Source organism: Canis lupus, chromosome 7 (assembly GCF_048164855.1).
Source record: "Canis lupus baileyi chromosome 7, mCanLup2.hap1, whole genome shotgun sequence".
NCBI lineage: Eukaryota > Metazoa > Chordata > Mammalia > Carnivora > Canidae > Canis > Canis lupus.
In genome coordinates, this window is record NC_132844.1 from 3,821,921 (window position 1) to 3,838,916 (window position 16,996).

The window sequence follows — 16,996 nt, forward strand, 5'->3', positions numbered from 1 at the left end:
AAAGTAGGTGACATGCAGTAGGTGCGAAATAAATGAGCGTTTGTTGTTTCCTTAGCTACAATAACTTCTGTCCTACAAAACAGGGCTAAAGATTAGGGTTGATGCAAGTGCTTTATTGCATGGATCATTTCAAACATCTAGAGACTCACTTGGGTGTCATTTCATGGTGGCTCCATCTAATCCTAAGCCGTGTTGGGGTCTTGTGGGAATGTTTAAAGCCCCATTATGAAGCCAAGGGGAGCAAAGGTACCTCTCAGCCCCGGTGACCACTGACCCATCCGCAGGGGCGCCCAGGAGAGGCTACAGGACTCCCGCCGAGCAGTGGGCAGGCGCCAGGGCTGCGGGCTGTAGGCTGCCGGGCCCTTACACTGCGGGCCTTGTTCCGGACCCCTTACAAAGCACCTCTTTAGGGTGGAAACAAGATGTTCTTTGTAAATAAAAGTTCATGCATTTGCGTAATGAAGTCATTTTCCAGCGCTGCAGTGGAGGACACTCTTCCCCCAGCCCCCCGGGTGGGGACTGTCAGGAAGGAGACGCGCCGCCGGCCGGTGCCCCAAGGGTGGCCCCGAGCGAGGCTCCCGCGTGGGCGCTGGGAAGCCTCGCCGGTGGGTGCCGCCGCCCTGAGCCGTCCCAGGGGCGCTGCCCACCCCGGCTCCCGCCCCAGGAATCCCCTTCTCGCTCCCGGGGCTGCAGACGAGCTGCAAACGAGGGGCCCCGGCCCGGGCCCGCGTGCACATCCCAGGCCAGGGCCCCCCGGGCACCCCGACCCCACAAGTGAGCGACGCGAGGGAGCAAAGGCAGACGCTGAGTGTTCCCTGGGGTCCCTTGGAGAGGCCCAGGCGCCGGGGGGAGGGCTGGAAGGTGAGCGCGAGCGGGGCGCAGGGGCGCGGGGAGCGGGCGGGGCCGCGCGGCCTGGGATGCGCCCCCCTGCGTCCGTCGGTCCGTCCGGCCCGCGGCGGAGAGAGCGCGGGACCGCAGCGAGAGGCGACCGGAGGGGGAGGGGAAAGGAGGGAGGGGGGAGGGGAGGGGAGGGAGGGGAGGGAGGGGAGGGAGAAGGGGCAGGCCCTCCCGCGGCCTCGCTCACTCGCGCTCTGCGACCAGGGGGCTCGTCGGGGCGCGGCGGGGCAGGAGGGGAGCGAGCCGCGGGCGCCGACGGGGACGAGCGGCGCCGGGGTCCGCGGGGAGAGTCCGCGGGGAGATGGCCCCGAGCTCCGCGCGCCGCGCCCGCCTCCCGCTCTGGCTCCTCTGGGCCGCCGCCTGCGCCGCCGCCGGGGACCGCGATGCCCGCCCCCCGGACGCCGCTCCGAGCCCAGCGCGCGGCCCGCACCGCCCGCCCGCCGCCAGCCAGCCCCAAGGGGCTCCCGGGACGCCGCCGCCCGCCGCCCAGGTAGGGCGCCCCCGCCCCCGCGCCCCTGCGCCCTGCGCCCCCACCCCTACCCCTGCGCCCCCGCCCCTTCTCCTGCGCCGTGCGCCCCTGCCACCCCACCCCTTCCCCTGCCCCCTGCGCCCCTGCGCCCCTGCGCCCCTGCGCCCCTACCCCTTCCCCTGCGCCCCTGTGCCCCTGCCCCCTGCGCCCCCACCCCTTCCCCTGCGCCCCTGCGCCCCCACCCCTTCCCAATCCCCTGCGCCCCTACTCCTTCCTCTGCCCCCCCACCCCTTCCCCTGCGCCCCTGCCACCCCACCCCTTCCCCTGCCCCCTGCGCCCCTGCGCCCCCACCCCTTCCCCTGCGCCCCTGCGCCCCCACCCCTACTCCTGCGCCCCTGCGCCCCTGCTCCTTCCCCTGCCCCCTGCGCCCCCACCCCTTCCCCTGCGCCCCTGCTCCTTCCCCTGCCCCCCCACCCCTTCCCCTGCGCCCCTGCGCCCCCACCCCTTCCCCTGCGCCCCTGCTCCTTCCCCTGCCCCCCCACCCCTTCCCCTGCGCCCCTGCGCCCCCACCCCTTCCCCTGCGCCCCTGCTCCCCCGCGCTGCCGCCCCCTCCACCTGCGCCCCCCGACCCCGGGTCAGCCCAGAAACTCCGCGGGAAGAGCTCGCGTAGCCGCCGCGGGGCTCGACGGCGCGGGCGCGGCTGAGGCTGGGAGCGCGGCCCGAGGGGTGGCGGAGGCGCAGTCCCGCCGCGCACCGTCCTGGGGCCGCAGCCGCACCTCCCGCCCCCCGCCCCCCCCGCGGCCGCCCTGAGCGCGCGCCCCGTGCCTCGTCCCTGCTCCCCTGGGCCGTGCGGCGGCGGCGCGACACCGGGGACCAGCGCTTTAGGGAGAATCAGAGAGGAGGTTCCGGGCAACGGGGCCGGGGAGCGAGCGGACGCGGGGGACGGGGAGGGGGGACCTGCCGTGGGGGACGGGGTGGTGGGGGACCTGCCGTGGGGGACGGGGTGATGAGGGACCTGCCGCGGGGGATGGGGTCCCGGGGGACCTGCCGTGGGGGACAGAGGGGTGGGGGACCTGCCGCGGGGGATGGGGTCCCGGGGGACCTGCCGCGGGGGATGGGGTCCCGGGGGACCTGCCGTGGGGGATAGGGTCCCGGGGGACCTGCCGCGGGGACGAGGTGATGGGGGACCTGCCGCAGGGGACGGGGTCCTGGGGGACCTGCCGGGAGGTCGCAGAGCAGACACCTTAGTAGCCTAGAGCCACTATAGTGCAGAAGCAGAAAGTGGGGAATGGAGCACATCCCCAAAGTTCAGGGTGTGCCCTGCTGACACGTGTCGGCAGAGAGCTGCTGTGTGAACACCTGACAAGAGCTTTTAGGTTGAAAGCAGCCCGAGTGTAGAAACCGGGTGAAGGAGGATGAATCCACACTAAGTGATTTCAGTCTCCTGAGTCAAGAGGGACAAGAGCATGTCCAGTGCGTGGGAGATGCTAAGTAGGAGAAAAATGAAGTCACCTAAGTTCGTGGGAAAGGAAGGAGCAATTGACCTGACAACACACACACACGCACACGCACACACGCACACAGGCTGTAGCTATGGTTATGTCAACCACAGAACCAAAACAGTGATGCGGATTGACACCATTTCTAACAGAACCCAAGTCTGCATTATTGCTATTGATCCTACTAATCGTTAGTGTAACTGTAGTTCGTGATTATTACTGCCAAATAAGGTGCATGAAGATGGTCCTTCTCCAGGAGTGAGCCCCATGCACACCCCTCCCCCCCAAAAAAGAGGGAGTGTGGGTAGCCCCAGAGCATCCCAGCCTCCCGTTGCGGCCCAAAGAGTAACTCTGTGTGGAAGAGAGGGGCATGGCTTCTGCTCAGCCACGTACTGCCCAGATATGGGGACAGGCCAGGCCAGGAGAGACACGCATCGCTTCTCCACAGGCTTGGAATTAAGCCCCTGGGAAGCATTATTTCCACCTGTTGCTTTGAGCATGGGACGTCTCAGAATGAAACGCTTGAGGGTGGGCTTGCCAGGTAAAATACAAGACATCTCACTGAATTTGAATTTCAGATAGCAACAAGTAGATTTTTTCATGTCTCACATATTGCATGGGATGTATTTATAGTAGAAAATTATTTATTTATTTGAAATTCAGATTTCCCTAGGCATTCTGCACTTTCACCTGCTGTGGCTTTTTTTTTTTTTTTTTAAGATTTTATTTATTTATTCATGAGAGACATAGAGAGAGAGAGGCAGAGACACAAGCAGAGGGAGACGCAGGCTCCATGCAGGGAGCCCAACATGAGACTCGATCCCGGGTCTCCAGGATCCCAGCCTGGGCCGAAGGCAGCGCTAAACCACTGAGCCACCCGGGCTGCCCCTTACCTGCTGTTTTAAAGAGATGGGCACCTGTAACTTTTTATAACTCATCCCACAAAAAGTAAGAAAATAATTCTCTGATTTCCCAGGAAGCTTAGAGTTATTGCTGAGACCCTGATTTCTTAGATGCTCATATGCTCAATGAAAGACTAGGAAGGCAGCACAGCAGAGTGTTTTGGATGCCAGGCTTTGCATTCTGATGGTCCCAAGCTCAAATTTCAACTTACCTGCTCCCTTACCTTAGGCAAATTACTGATGCCCGAATTACAGAGGAAGAAACTGAGGCTTAGAGTAAGTTTTGGTGCCTACTTCATGCTTCTTACAGTTACTGTCATGAAATTTTTAAAAATTTACAGAAATTAGATAAAATATACAGGAAAAAAATGCTTAACACAGTACCTGATACAGCATAAAATTCTTTTTACGTTCTAAGCCTTAAATATAAAGTCTTAAGTCTAAAATATGCAGATGATTGGATTAAAAGAAATCCTAATTTGAGAATACTTCTCAGAACGTTATTTATATGGTGCTATCTTACTTAATATTGCTATATCTCTGTTTGTCTCTATCTTTCCAACCAGAAAGAATGTTCTACAGTGAGTTAAATTTGTAATACTGTCAGAGTCTAATAGGTTCAGAATGTCAGTTGAGACTTTGGGTTTAGGGAAACAGAAAGAAGCTATTAGTCATTCCAGAAGGGTCAAAGTATATGATGTAGAAAGGGTGGGATTGGAGTAATTACGTTCCCACTGCATAGTTTCACATAATACCTCCAGCTAGCCTCGGTCCCACGGCGATCCCAGTGCCCCGCCTTTCAGATTTCCCATGCTCTTTACAGCCAGTAAGGAGACCATAAACCAAGTACATTCTGGAAATGTAATAACTTAGTAGAACCACTCTACTGAATTGGCTCGGGAGATTGTATTTACATCTAGAGACAGAGACAAAGAGTCCACGGACACGTAGGACTCCGTATTCATGGGAGGTTCGAGATGTGGATGGAGGGACGTTCTAAATATACATTCGTTTTCTTTGACTTGGATTTATGTGAATGGTTATTCCTCGATTTTCCTTCAATGTGAAGGAAGAAAAACACTAAGGCCAGCATGGAGCAGTGGGAGGTGCTTGGCCGATGGCCCTCCAAAGGCTCTCCCAAGCTCCTTGGCAGCAAGGTCTGTGCCCTCCCCACCCCTGGGTCCTTAGCCCTGCGCACGGACCCCGGTCTCCGGCACACGGTGGTGCTCAGTGTGAGTTAGGAGATCAAAGACACTGAATGCACACTGAATAAAAGGGTGAGGAGCACTGGCTGACCCAGAAAGAAGGCCCCTCCTTTCCTTCTCCAACAAGGCCAAACTTCTCCCGGGATGCAAAGAGTTTGAAAAGAGGAGCACCCACGGGTTCCTCTGTGCTAATTGGTAGGGTTTTCCCATCTTCTGCTTTTTTACAATCTCCTGAGTCCATTATTGCTGAGTTTATAGGGAGAGCAATGGTTCTTAGTAGGGGTGGCGGGCAAAGGGGAGACTCGGTACTTGCAAAAAAGCGTATTCACTGTTCTAGTATTTTACATTCAAGAAAAGAAAGCCTTGGGACACCTGGTGGCTCAGTGGTTGAGCGTCTGCCTTCGGCTCAGGGTGTCGTCCTGGGGTCCTAGGATCAAGTCCCACATCGGGCTCCCTGCTGGGAGCCTGCTTCTCCCTCTGCCTCTCTCTCTCTCTCTGTCTCTGTCTCTCTGTGTGTGTCTCTCTCATGAATAAATACATAAAATCTTAAAAAAAAAAAAGAAAAGAAAAGAAAAGAAAAGAAAGCAAGCTGATTTTATCATCCACACTCTAGCAGGTCAAAAGTCCTCTTAAGTAATGTGGATATTTGAAAGAACTGGAAGGGGGTACAGGGATGGAGACAAGAACAGTCCCCAAGGAGAGGGTATCAGAATGTCCTTGGCAGAAATGACAGTCTTATCTGTCAGAGAGCAGCAGGCACGAATAAGGTCAAGAATACAAGGCTAGAGGTTGACACCGTGTGGCTGGGAAGAAGCCCCCACACAGAGACTCGGGAGGGTCGGGGGGCTCTGCAGGAGGGGTAGGTGGGAGGTGGGCCGTGTCACTGCCTTTGGGAGGTGATGGAGAAATTAAGGGAAATAAATGACAATATTGAGCAAATTTTTCTCAGAGAGTAAAACAGGAATTTACCTCCTGATAACCTGACTGGGCTTCGCGGCTGCTGCTGCTGTTGTTGTTAGCTTCCCTCTAAGAACATCAATGTCCCATGACCCGCATGTGCAGAGGTACCCCACACGGAGCAAACTTGCTTGCTTGCTCTAAAAAAAAAAAAGAAAGAAAAAAGGCAAAGCATGATGAACCAGACTAATTCTCAGTGACTTTCCCTCTAGACGTTTTTTAATTGTTGCTGCGTGGTCCCGTGCTCCCAAATACCTGGTGCCCTGCCTCTAAAGGATCGCAGGATCTATCAACAGGCAGCTTAGATCTCTTTTGCTGTCTGGGTGCCTTTTCCCTCTCTCGGGCCCTTACTTTGCAAACAGCCCCGTGGAGTCACGTTGAGTCACTGGCCCCGTGGGCCTGGGCCTTCCTTCTGGACTGCTGTTCAGTGGCACGGTCAGGTAAGGAGCCCCTCAGCGTGCAGCCGCTCTTTCCTTCCCTTAGTATCATGCAACAGGCAGGTCAGGAGCCTCACCGTGGACGGAGCAATAAGTAGGCGCCAGGAAGGACAGAAAGAGGCAGAGTCACATCCCTGCCCTCAGGGAGTGAGCAATCTCAGGAAGGAAAATATGTGCACAGCCAGTCTAGACAGCAGAATGAATTAGTATTCGGTGAGTGTGGCTGCAAGCTAAGGGCCGGGGGGTAAAATGGAAAAGAAGAACTTTTGAGCCAGGTCAGTGGGACACAATCACCTACTCACCAAATACCAAACAAGATTCCTGAGAAACATTATTTTAGAAGGACTAAACCCAGTAGTGGCAGCAGTAATAATAATAGCAGCACGGCCGTGGCAGGTGCACATGCTAGTCTAAGCCTTCTCCATGCATTAGTTTTTTATCCCTCCCGACACCCCAGGGGGACTTGTATAGTTACGATCTTATTTTGCAAACATGAGGCACAGAACACTTGCCCAGGTACGCTGTCCGGTAAGGGGCACAGCGCGGAAGTAATTCAACTCTGCGGGAGTATCTGGGGAGAGTGGTTGGGTACAGGAACTGTCTGTAAGCATAATCGCCGTCAAAGTTTGGGCGGTTTCTTAAAATAAGGCATATAAAATGCCATTCAAAGACTGTTTGTGCAGTGCTTGCTCGATGAGCAGCATAAGTTGCATAAAACTTTAGGATTACCGAAGAATTGAGCTCACTTCCCTTTCCTGACCGGTCTAATAGCTACTTTTTAAACTACTCACATCAGAAAGACAAAAATCACCACTTACCGATTTCTACTATGTCCCATGAAACTCCATGTATTATCTTTTTTAATACTCAGTAGTGAAATTCATACCCATTTCATAGATGATGAAATTAAGGTCTGGAGATGATAAGTACCTTGCCCGAGGTTTCCAAATTCCATTCTCTTGCCAGCATATCACTGGGTGTCCCTGATAGATTTTTTTTTTTTTGAACTCTAGTGTTTTCTTGCATCACATTTTCCTTTTAAAGGCATATCCTACTATGTTTCCTCTCCATGACGCTGTGGTCCACAGTAGGAGCTCTTGATTTAGATTAATAGGTAAAGAATTCAGAACAGCACCACCTAGAGGAATATGTGGCCCATCTTACAGAATTTAATATAAAATTGCTGGAATATAAAGAATTCCATGTGCTACATAGTTCCATAGTTCTCTGATTTAACCCCAGGTTTTTTGGTTGTGGTAAGATACTCGTGACATAAAATTTTCTATTTTAACCATTTTTACGTGGCATTAGGTACATTCACCCTGTTATGCAGCCGCTGCCACCCTCCGTCTCCAAAACTTTTTCATCTTCCCAAACTGAAACTCGGTACCCATTAAACAATAACCCCCCCCTTACCTTCCCCAGAAGGAGGTAATCATTCCACTGGCAAACACCACTCCACTTGCTGTTTCTATGACTATTACTACGTGGAACCTACAGTATTTGTTCTTTTGTGCCTGACTTACTTCGTTCACCATAATGTCTTCAAAGTTCATCCATGTTGGAACATAACGTCTGAATCTCATTACTTTTTACGGCTGAATAGTATTCATGTATTACGATGACAGCTTGTCTCCCATTCATCTGTTGATGGACGTTTGGGTCGTTTCTACCTTTTAACTGCTATGACTGGTGTCGCTGTGTACGTTGGCGTAGACATACCTGTCTTGAGTTTCTGCTTTCCATTCTTTGGAGTCCATCCCCAGAAGTGGAAATGTCGATTGTGCGGTGCAGAAAAAAATTTTAGAATTGGGATTCTTGTAGAGGCCAAGCAAAAAATACCTGGGCAGTGAAAGGAATACATTCTGCGAGTGGGAAGGCCAAGGAATAGGGGAAGAGTTGTCTCTTCCAGAGAGGCAGGTCTTCTGGTTTTTTTAAAAGAAAACAGAATCTGAGTTCCTAAGTAAAATTGCTGACTCTTTTTTTTTTTTTTTTTTTAATACCCTGTGGGAGATACATCTGAAGGCCCGATTCAGCCCAAGGGCTGTTTATGTACAGTCTCTGCTTAACCACATTCAAAATTCACCTTTCGACGGAGGTACAGTGTGGGCTTCCAGCCAGACAGATGTGCTGTGAATTCAGCTCCCCTACTTTCTAGCTGTTTGACTTTAAACAAATCAGTTCATCCTTCAGAGGTTCAGTTTGTTTGTAGAATGAATAATAATGTATTTGCCTTGCAAGATCGTTGGGAAATACTATATATAAACTGCCTGACACAGTCCCTCTCTCTTCTGTACCTCCCTCCTCTCCCCTTTTCTTCCACTATCTGTTTTTATTTATCTGCAGTTTAAGATTTATCAGTCTATTTTTATCTGCATTTTTACTTATTCTGGAAATTTGATTACTCCCAACTTTTCCTTACAAATGTGCCGATTATCCAACATCTGGAGAAGAAGGAGATTATAGTTTATTATAATCATTGTATCCCTAATGATTCTTTATTTTTTAAATTTAATTTTTTAATTAATTTTTTAAATTTTTAAAAATTTTATTTATGTATTTATTTGAGAGAGAGAGAGCGCTTGCGCCTGTGCACATGGAACGTAGGGGCAGAGGGAGACGTGGACTTCCCGCTGAGCAGGGAGCCCATGCAGGGCTCCATCCCGGACCCCGAGATCATGACTTGAGCCTGAGCTGAAGGCAGACACTTAACCGACTGAGCCATCCAGGTGGCCCCCTAATGATTCTTTAACCATGGACTTTTCCTCAGTGATGACAGGATGACCTGAGCAGTAAGGGGAAATGAAGGAATTTTCCTAAATACCCAAAAAAGCTTAACAAAAACCCCAATATCTTCAATACAACAAAGACTATATAACCTTTTTTTTCTTTTGCAATTAAATTCTCAAATCTTACTTGTCATAGTTTTTTTGGAATATGTAATGCCCAAAACATGCCTCTCATTTTGGGGTTTTCCTTGCTTCAAGTGACCATATAAATATAATGATGGCCAGACGTTGGATTGATTAGAAACCATTAGAATCAGACATTAGCAGGACATTATTGAGTTCCAGAAGTGGGCATTTCCAAACAATTCCTTATTTGTTTTCTGAAACCAGTAAATCTGCTTGTTCATTGAGATGTAGTGACCACAGAGAAGGATATTTAAATATCTACTCCAGCATTTGCCAAAGAGAAGCATTCTTTTTTCAACTGTTTTCTTTTTTGCTCCTAATGTGGTAAAGTCAAATTCTGGGAAATGGCTTACTAAAGGGAAGCTTAGCCACAGATGTTTGTAATTCCAACTTAAGTTTCCCATCAAAGTCTTAATGAAATTCAGCTGCCAGCAGTTCGGCTCTGCATCTGAGTCTTTTTATCATGAGAAACTAGGGGAAACAGCATTCCGAGGCCGAACGGTAGTGGGAAAATGTCCATAGTCAAGCCCAAATCCGCTGCATAAAGAAAAAAAAAAAAAACACATAAAGAAATGAATTCTGTTTTTTAAAAAAAGAGGAGAGAGAGAGGGGTTGGTCAGACGTACTTTGAGTAATATGCAATATGACCCTCTACACTTCCAGGACTTTCTAAGCTTGTGTGTTCTGTCTTGGAAGGAGCTGGGGGTCCAGTGTTTACCCCCCTGGAGTGGAATACCTACATTTATGGCTCCGTGAGCAGGACGAGATGCACAGGCCTCACACCAGCAGCAGCTGCACCAGCACGCGGCCCCGCAGACACACCAGTATCCGTGCCGTGTGTACTGCTGCTCCGAGGACCCTCGGGTGCAGTGCGGGCTGCGCGCGTTCCCATTTATTTAGAAATCGTGCCCTCCGCGAGGTGAAGTGCCAGGACTGCTTTAGAGGAAGTTAGGGAGTCTAGAGAGCAGAGCGGTCTTCACCAAACCCCCTCGGAGCTGCCTGTGACGCGCAGTGATGTTGTCCGTGTACAAAGCCAGTTGCAACGTGGCCTACGGTCTGTAAACCAGGTGTCGGCCCCAAGGGATGTATAATACAGTCATCAGCAGAGGGTGGGGGCAGCGCCCAGGGAGCTTCATGCTGCGGGGTACCAGGGCGGTGGAACCACCTAGAATGACAGCCAGAACCAGAGCTCAGATTCAGAATCTCGGGCTTAACGCTGCGGCCAGACTCTTCCTCCGCAGTGGAGGTGTTCACGATGCCTTTCAAGCTTCAAGGCCACACAGTGTGCCCCCCATCCCCCGAGGATCAGTGGTACAATCTGACAGGCCAGGGGTGCCCTAAGTGTAACCTCTCTTCCTGCTGATCTGCGTGGAGCAGCAGGGTGATTCCTGTCATCTGTGATGCGGCCAGTGCCCGGGTCACAGGTGAGGTGCTAAGTGTATGCGACCTGGGGACTGAACAGAGTCTGAATGCCTGGAGATGAGCCAGCACGTGCGGTGCAGGAATATCTGCCTCGGTCTATTGTCCCCTTGGGACTGTGCGTTGCGATCAACGCCAGGAGACACCCTGGAATTCCGTGTACGGGGGGCAAGCCCTGAAGGCCCTATTGCAGCACGGAATTCAGCATAAAGGAGGCCTGTGTCGATGCAGAGCCGGACGGCGCTTACTGTTGCACGTATGACCCTATTGCACCTTGCGGGGTGAACCGTAAGATCAAAGGGATCGTAGGACTTTAGATCTAGAGAGAGACTTTAGAGATTCAATCCTCCCATTTTGTAGGGAAGGACACTGAGTCTCGGGGTGGGAGGCGGTTGAGGACGCAAAGCTCATTCGTTCGCGCCAGTGCCAGGAGCTGTGTCTTCTGACTTCCGGCCTCATACTCTTTCAGGCTGTCCCAACGGACTCCTCATACACACCGTAAGATGCACACACATCTTTAGGACAAAAGCTGCTTGCTCCCAGTGTACTATTCTTCACTTTCCCCTCTACCGTTTCCATCTACCGTGGAGTTGGATGATCTGTAGGAGAATCCCGTGGAATCCAGCAGAGTGGGCCAAGCACCGGAGCGCGAGAGTCTGGAACCAACTCTCCTGGTTCTTGGCGGTGCCACCGACAACCAGACCACCTCGCCTTGACCAGTTATAGGAACCTGGGCAAGTCCCTTCACCTCCTGGGTCCTCGGTTTCTAACCGTTTAGGAAGAATAAAGCAAAATAAGCAAAAAATAAATAAATAGATAAAAAACAAGGTTACTGCTAGCAATGCAGTTCTAGAATTGTCTAACAAACACATCAAACGTGATGCTACTTGAAAGGAAGCTGGTTTAAGGAACAGAATCGGTGCGAGGCCCCACCGCGGTCCTAGTTAGAACCCCACATCCCAGGGGCCTGGAGCCTGAGGGAAGGCGGGGTCCTGATGTGGGCGTGGGCCGGGGAGGCTCTGGTGGCCGATGTCCCTGCTCCCTAGCAACTGCAGGGCTGAGTCGGAGGGTGGCGGCAGGACAGGGCCTGCGTGTCCCGGGGGGGGGGGGACACACCAAGGGGGCTTCTCAGCAGTAGCTGCAGACACGTATGTATGCGTGTGCCCTGAACGTCAGGTTACAGCCTGGTTCCCGCGCGCTGCCACCTGCGCTCCCCAGACCCCTCGGGGTGACCCTAAGCTGCAGCTCTGGAGTCACCAGGGGGACGACGTTGAGGCACACGGAGAGCCCCGAAGGGGCGGCCTGTGTCCTTGCCCCTCATCAAGGTTAAAGGACACGTGCCGGGGGCCAGCGAGAGGAATATACTTTCTACTCGGTGCAAAAGGAAGGGGAAGCCAGTGTCGGGTTATTGATTCGTTATAAACACCAACTGAGGGCAGCTTGGGGGGCTTGGAGGTTGAGCGCGGCCTGCAGCCCAGGGCATGACCCCGGGGTCCCAGGATTGAGTCCCGCGTTGGGCTCCCTGCATGGAGCCTGCTTCTCCTTCTAGGCCTGGGTCTCTGCCTCTCTCTCTGGGTCTCTCATGAATAAATAAATAAATCATCTTTAAATAAATAAAAAAAACCTATCAACTGAAACCGCTGCATTCCTGTGATCACCCTCACCCGAGACCTCGTGGTAAGGTGAAGAGGAAGCCCAGCTTGATAACCCGCTCCAGATTGAGCAAAACACAACCTTTGGAAGCAAAAAATTTTTTTTAAGATTTTATTTATTTATTCATGAGAGCGGCCGGGAGGCAGCAGGGCCCGGAGGCGGGCTCTGGAGGTGCAGGCCCGCAGGCCCGCCCCCCCCACCACGGTCTCTCCAACCAGCGGTGCTTGAATTTTAATGGACTAACAGGACATTGAGAATCCAGAAAAGGAAGCTTTGTTCTCGAAAGTCGGGGGAGGCCTAAGCTAGAGAGCCGAGCTCCTGCTCAGGTACTGGCCTCTGGCCTGCCCGCCGCCCCGCACAGTAAAACTCAAGTTCAAGGCCAAGGGCTGCTGCAAGGCTCGTGGGGGAGCTGAACCCGCGGCCCGCACACCCGAGGGGCTCAGGAAGGGGTTTTTAGGACGTGAACCCATAGGGAAGGCGGCCTAGTCCCCACTGCTTCCCTGCACCCCGCCCGGAGACAGGACCCCTGCAGATCCTGTGACCTTGAGGGAAGGGGGGAGCGGGCAAGAGTTTGCTGGTGGCCCCAGCCTCAGAAGAGGGTGTTGCTCAGACTCTTCAGGAAATCGAGGAACCGTCCTGTTTCCCTCGCTGCCCAGGGAGCCTTTCTAATTCCCGAGCATGTGTCTGGTGGGGGGGTTGAGGGGGAAGCGGGGTCTTGCCTGAGTCCGGAGGCCCGAGCGGTGATGTTCAGAGATTCGGGGGAGCTCGTTCTGCAGAAGGAAAACTGCCGAGGTGACCCCCCAGCTGGTGCTTTACCACGGGGCCAGGCCTGCAGGGACGAGCCCCGGGCTGCGGTCGCGCCTGCCCCACGAGGCCGGGGCCTCTGCATCCCCCCCCACCCCCGATGCCCCATCTCCGGGCTGTGCCCTGGCCCTGACGGGGGGGCTGTTTTGTAGCAGCCTGGAGCCCCTTCTAGGCAGCCAGCAGGCTGATTGCAGACATCCTTTTAGCTTTAACCCCTGGGCATTTGATGCGCACCTCGGCGTCCCGGGCCTGGTTCTGGGCGCGGCGTGTGTGCTCCTGGTTCACGGGTTCCTCATAGTGGCGAGGAAGGCACCCCCGTTAGTACCATTTCACAGACAAGGAAACTGAGTCACAAAGAAGTCGAGTAACTCATCCAAGATCACAGCTTAGAATCTTAGCTTCAGGCTCATAGTCTTTGTCCTTTAACGACCCTCTCACATCCGTGTTTCTAAATCCCAAAGTGGCTGACAGGAGCTCCACTAACAGGGGTCCCCAGGGTCACCCAGAAATGCCAGAGAGGTCTTAGTTGACGAGTCTGTAAAGAATATATGAATTACTGGTATGTTTATATTTTGGCTTTTTTTTTTTTGGTACTTTTTTTTTCAATTTTTTTTTGTTGTTGTTTTTTGTTTTTTGTTTTTTAGTCAGAGAGTAAACCATCTTTGTCAGCTCAGTAGAATGAGAGGTTCTTCTTTGGACACAAGAGGAATAAAAATTGACATAATTTCTGAACGTGCGTTTTCGTGTTTCTCCAGCTACGCTAAGCATTAACCATTGCAGTGGGATCCTGAGTTTACTTTGCCAACCTATGACTAAAAAGAACTCGGTAGAAGGATAAGCAAGAAAACCAAAATGTGGTAAAGCGAGACCTTAGAAGGAATGATTAGACCCAGTGTGTCAATCTTGGGAAGACCAAGCGAAGGTTTAGAAACAGTTTATCTTCTAAAATTTTTCTTTGTGAACGGCAATAGAAAAAGGGAGTTCAGCGACAGAAAGGATTGAAGTCAGACCCGAAAGAAATGTAGGCTATTAACTCCTTTTCTAGAAAACAGTATGTCTGAAAAAAGAGTTATTTATTCAGCACAAAAGAACTAAGAGCCACGTGCGGAGAAGCACCACCAAGGCTCTGATGGGTCAGCCTGGACCAGACCAGGTGGGCTCTGTCCTCCCGGACCCAGGGAAGAGCTGCAGTGGTGGTCACGGGAAGGTCACTGCTACCCTGGGAGAGGGGAATGTATTACACTAGCGGCCCCCCAAATCTTCATGCTCAAGAAGCTCTACTACGTCTCCTATTCCTCTAGCCTCATGTTTTCGAAATACATTGCCTATTGTATTAGTTTGCTGGGGCTCCCACAACAAAATGCCATGGACTGGGAGGAGACAGGACACGAATTCATTTCCTCCCAGTTCTGGAGGCTAGAAGTGCAAGATCAAGGGGCCGTCAGGGTTGGCATGGTGAAGCCTCTCTTCCTAAGTCACAAATGACCATCTTCCCTCTGGGTCCTCATGTGTCCTTCATTCTGTGAGTGGGCGGAGACGGAGAGAGCACTCTAGTGTCCCTTCCTCTTGTGTAACGACACCAGCTAACCTTTATTACCTCCTAATGGGCCCTGTCTCCCCATACGGTTCCATTGAGCATTCGAGCTTGAACATAGGACTTTGCAGGAGACCTAATTGAGTCCGTAACTCCTACCGGGAGAGGGGTGTTAGGCAATACCTTATTTTTAAGGAGACAAATCGAATAATAACTGCCAAAGAGAGCTTCTGATGAAATCAGGCAATCGGTGTTATCACTTTGCATTACCTTCAGCCAAAAGCAAAACAAACACAAAAATTTCACACTTCATTTTCATCGTACATTTCTTATGAATGCGTCGCAATTAATTTTAGGTAGACATTTTGAGATATGGAAGTAGGATGCCAGGCCCTCTACTGCCATCCTGTATCCCTTAGGTGTCCAGGGACATTTGATTGATGAGCATCAATATCTTTTACTCTCTTATTTAAAAAAAAAAAAAATCCTACTGCTTCAGTGAGTGCCAACATAGGCTGCAAAGCTCAATAAAACACAAAGAGATGAAACAAGTACAGCAGTAGTATAATACAACTGAACTGATACGTTATAAAAACTCTTAGAAGGTTTAGAAGAAACGTTCACTCCTGGTGGGAAGCTCACGGGTAACTTCTTGGGAGAGGTGGCGTTTGAGGTAAATCATTAAGATTGAGAGACACTCAAGGTGAGGGGACAGGATGAGTAAAGACAAAAGACCTGGGTTTCTTCTAGAAAGAGATATAGTCCCAGGCGGTGAGACTAGACAACAGGGAACCATTGAAGATTTCAGAGTAGAAAAGACTCCGTGAGAGTTGTGCTTCCAGACCAGCCTTAATCTGGGAACGGGCTATTGGATGCATTGGGCAGGAGGCAGCAAGAGAGCCTGGAATCCGAGCGGCCTACGTCATGCACTGGTAGGGACTCGGGAGGGAGGAAGAAAGGCCTGGACTTGAAAGGCGGCTGCAGTCTGGAGAGAACAGATGCTGGGATCTTTGCAGAGATTCTATCAAGACGACTTGCTGTGTGTTTGGAGAGCAGAGGTGAGGGAGAAGTCAGAGGTGCTGCTGATGTTTGTAAGAAACATGGTACATCATGGGGAAAAAATCTCTTTGGAGGGTTCTTAACATAAGACCTACTAAGTCAGTGACTTTCGAGCTGAGGCTTTACAGAAATGCCTTGGGCATATTTTGGGGTGAGGGTGGCTGAGCAACAGAAGTTGGGGCTTCGCTTCCTTCAACCAGAGCATCCTCTTTTTTTATCTGTTTCGTAGATGAATCCCACATGCTATTTCACGGCAGGGGGCGGGAGGAGGACCTCCACTCTAATATGTTTGAGAATCATTATGCTGGGGGTTCCCATGTTGATGATACTCTAAATCGTGACAGTTGTCCGAAACGTTACCCCAAATTCTGTTCCAACTGGTTTCTCCTATGCTGTTTGCCAGTGGCGCACACACCTGCCCCAGGACCAGGCCAGGCGGCCGCTTGCACAGAGCCCCCGATGCTCTGAGCACCTCTGTAGCAGTGCCAAACATGAGCTCGAAATCTCTAAACAATTGGTACTCCTCTGAGAGTTATTTTTATGCTTCCTGTTCCTTGTCTGAAGATATTTTTGGCCCTTTCCTAGGAAATAAGGAAATTCCACTTTTGTCTCGGTTATTACCTGGGGGGTACAGAGGACAACTAACAAAGGAGTTTTGGACTAAAGGATAGGGTGGTAGTGAGTGGACCAGATAACTGATGTCTTTTGATCCGTGCAGGAATGGTCAGATGTTTGCTTGGTTTAAAATTTTTTTAATCCACTTATTCCATCACCATAAACATCATCTTATCCCAAAGCTTATGCTAAACTACAGTTTTTCACCTGCACCTGGAGCTGAAAAGTTGGCTCCTAGTCTTCCTTTTCCCTCCCTCAACACAGTCTTATACCCGTATGTGGTCCTTTATCTCCAAAGCCCAGAATACTTTCCATGTAAGTGTGATGTCTATGGCAAGGGAGAAGGTAAATGTTAAAAATTGTGCTTTCTCTTTACTTTTTCCCTTGAATAAAAATAGTGACACCTTGGGGCACCTGGGTGATTCAGTCACTTAAGCTTCTGCCTTCTGCTCGGGTCATGATCTCGGGGTCCTGGGATCCAGTCCTGCGTCAAGGTCCCCGCTCAGTGGGGAGTCTGTTTCTCCAGCTCCCTCTGCCCCTCCCCACCTTGTTAGCACTCTCTCTCTCTCAAATACAGACATACATATAGTCTTAAAAAATAGTGATACTTTATTCATTTCACAGCGTCATA

The 16,996-nt window shown here is 51.6% G+C and overlaps 1 protein-coding gene across 2 annotated transcripts in view; it reads left to right on the forward strand.

Annotated features, from left to right (window-relative positions):
• Nucleotides 1–1,183: 1,183 nt before the first annotated feature.
• Nucleotides 1,184–16,996, forward strand: part of LAMA4 (laminin subunit alpha 4) — a 142,688-nt gene continuing 126,875 nt past the window's right edge. For both annotated transcript variants that reach the window (XM_072831699.1, XM_072831700.1), the window contains exon 1: nucleotides 1,184–1,387. In XM_072831699.1, the coding sequence (XP_072687800.1) occupies nucleotides 1,199–1,387 (189 nt within the window). In that variant the 5' untranslated portion in view covers nucleotides 1,184–1,198. The remainder of the gene's footprint in view (nucleotides 1,388–16,996) is intronic.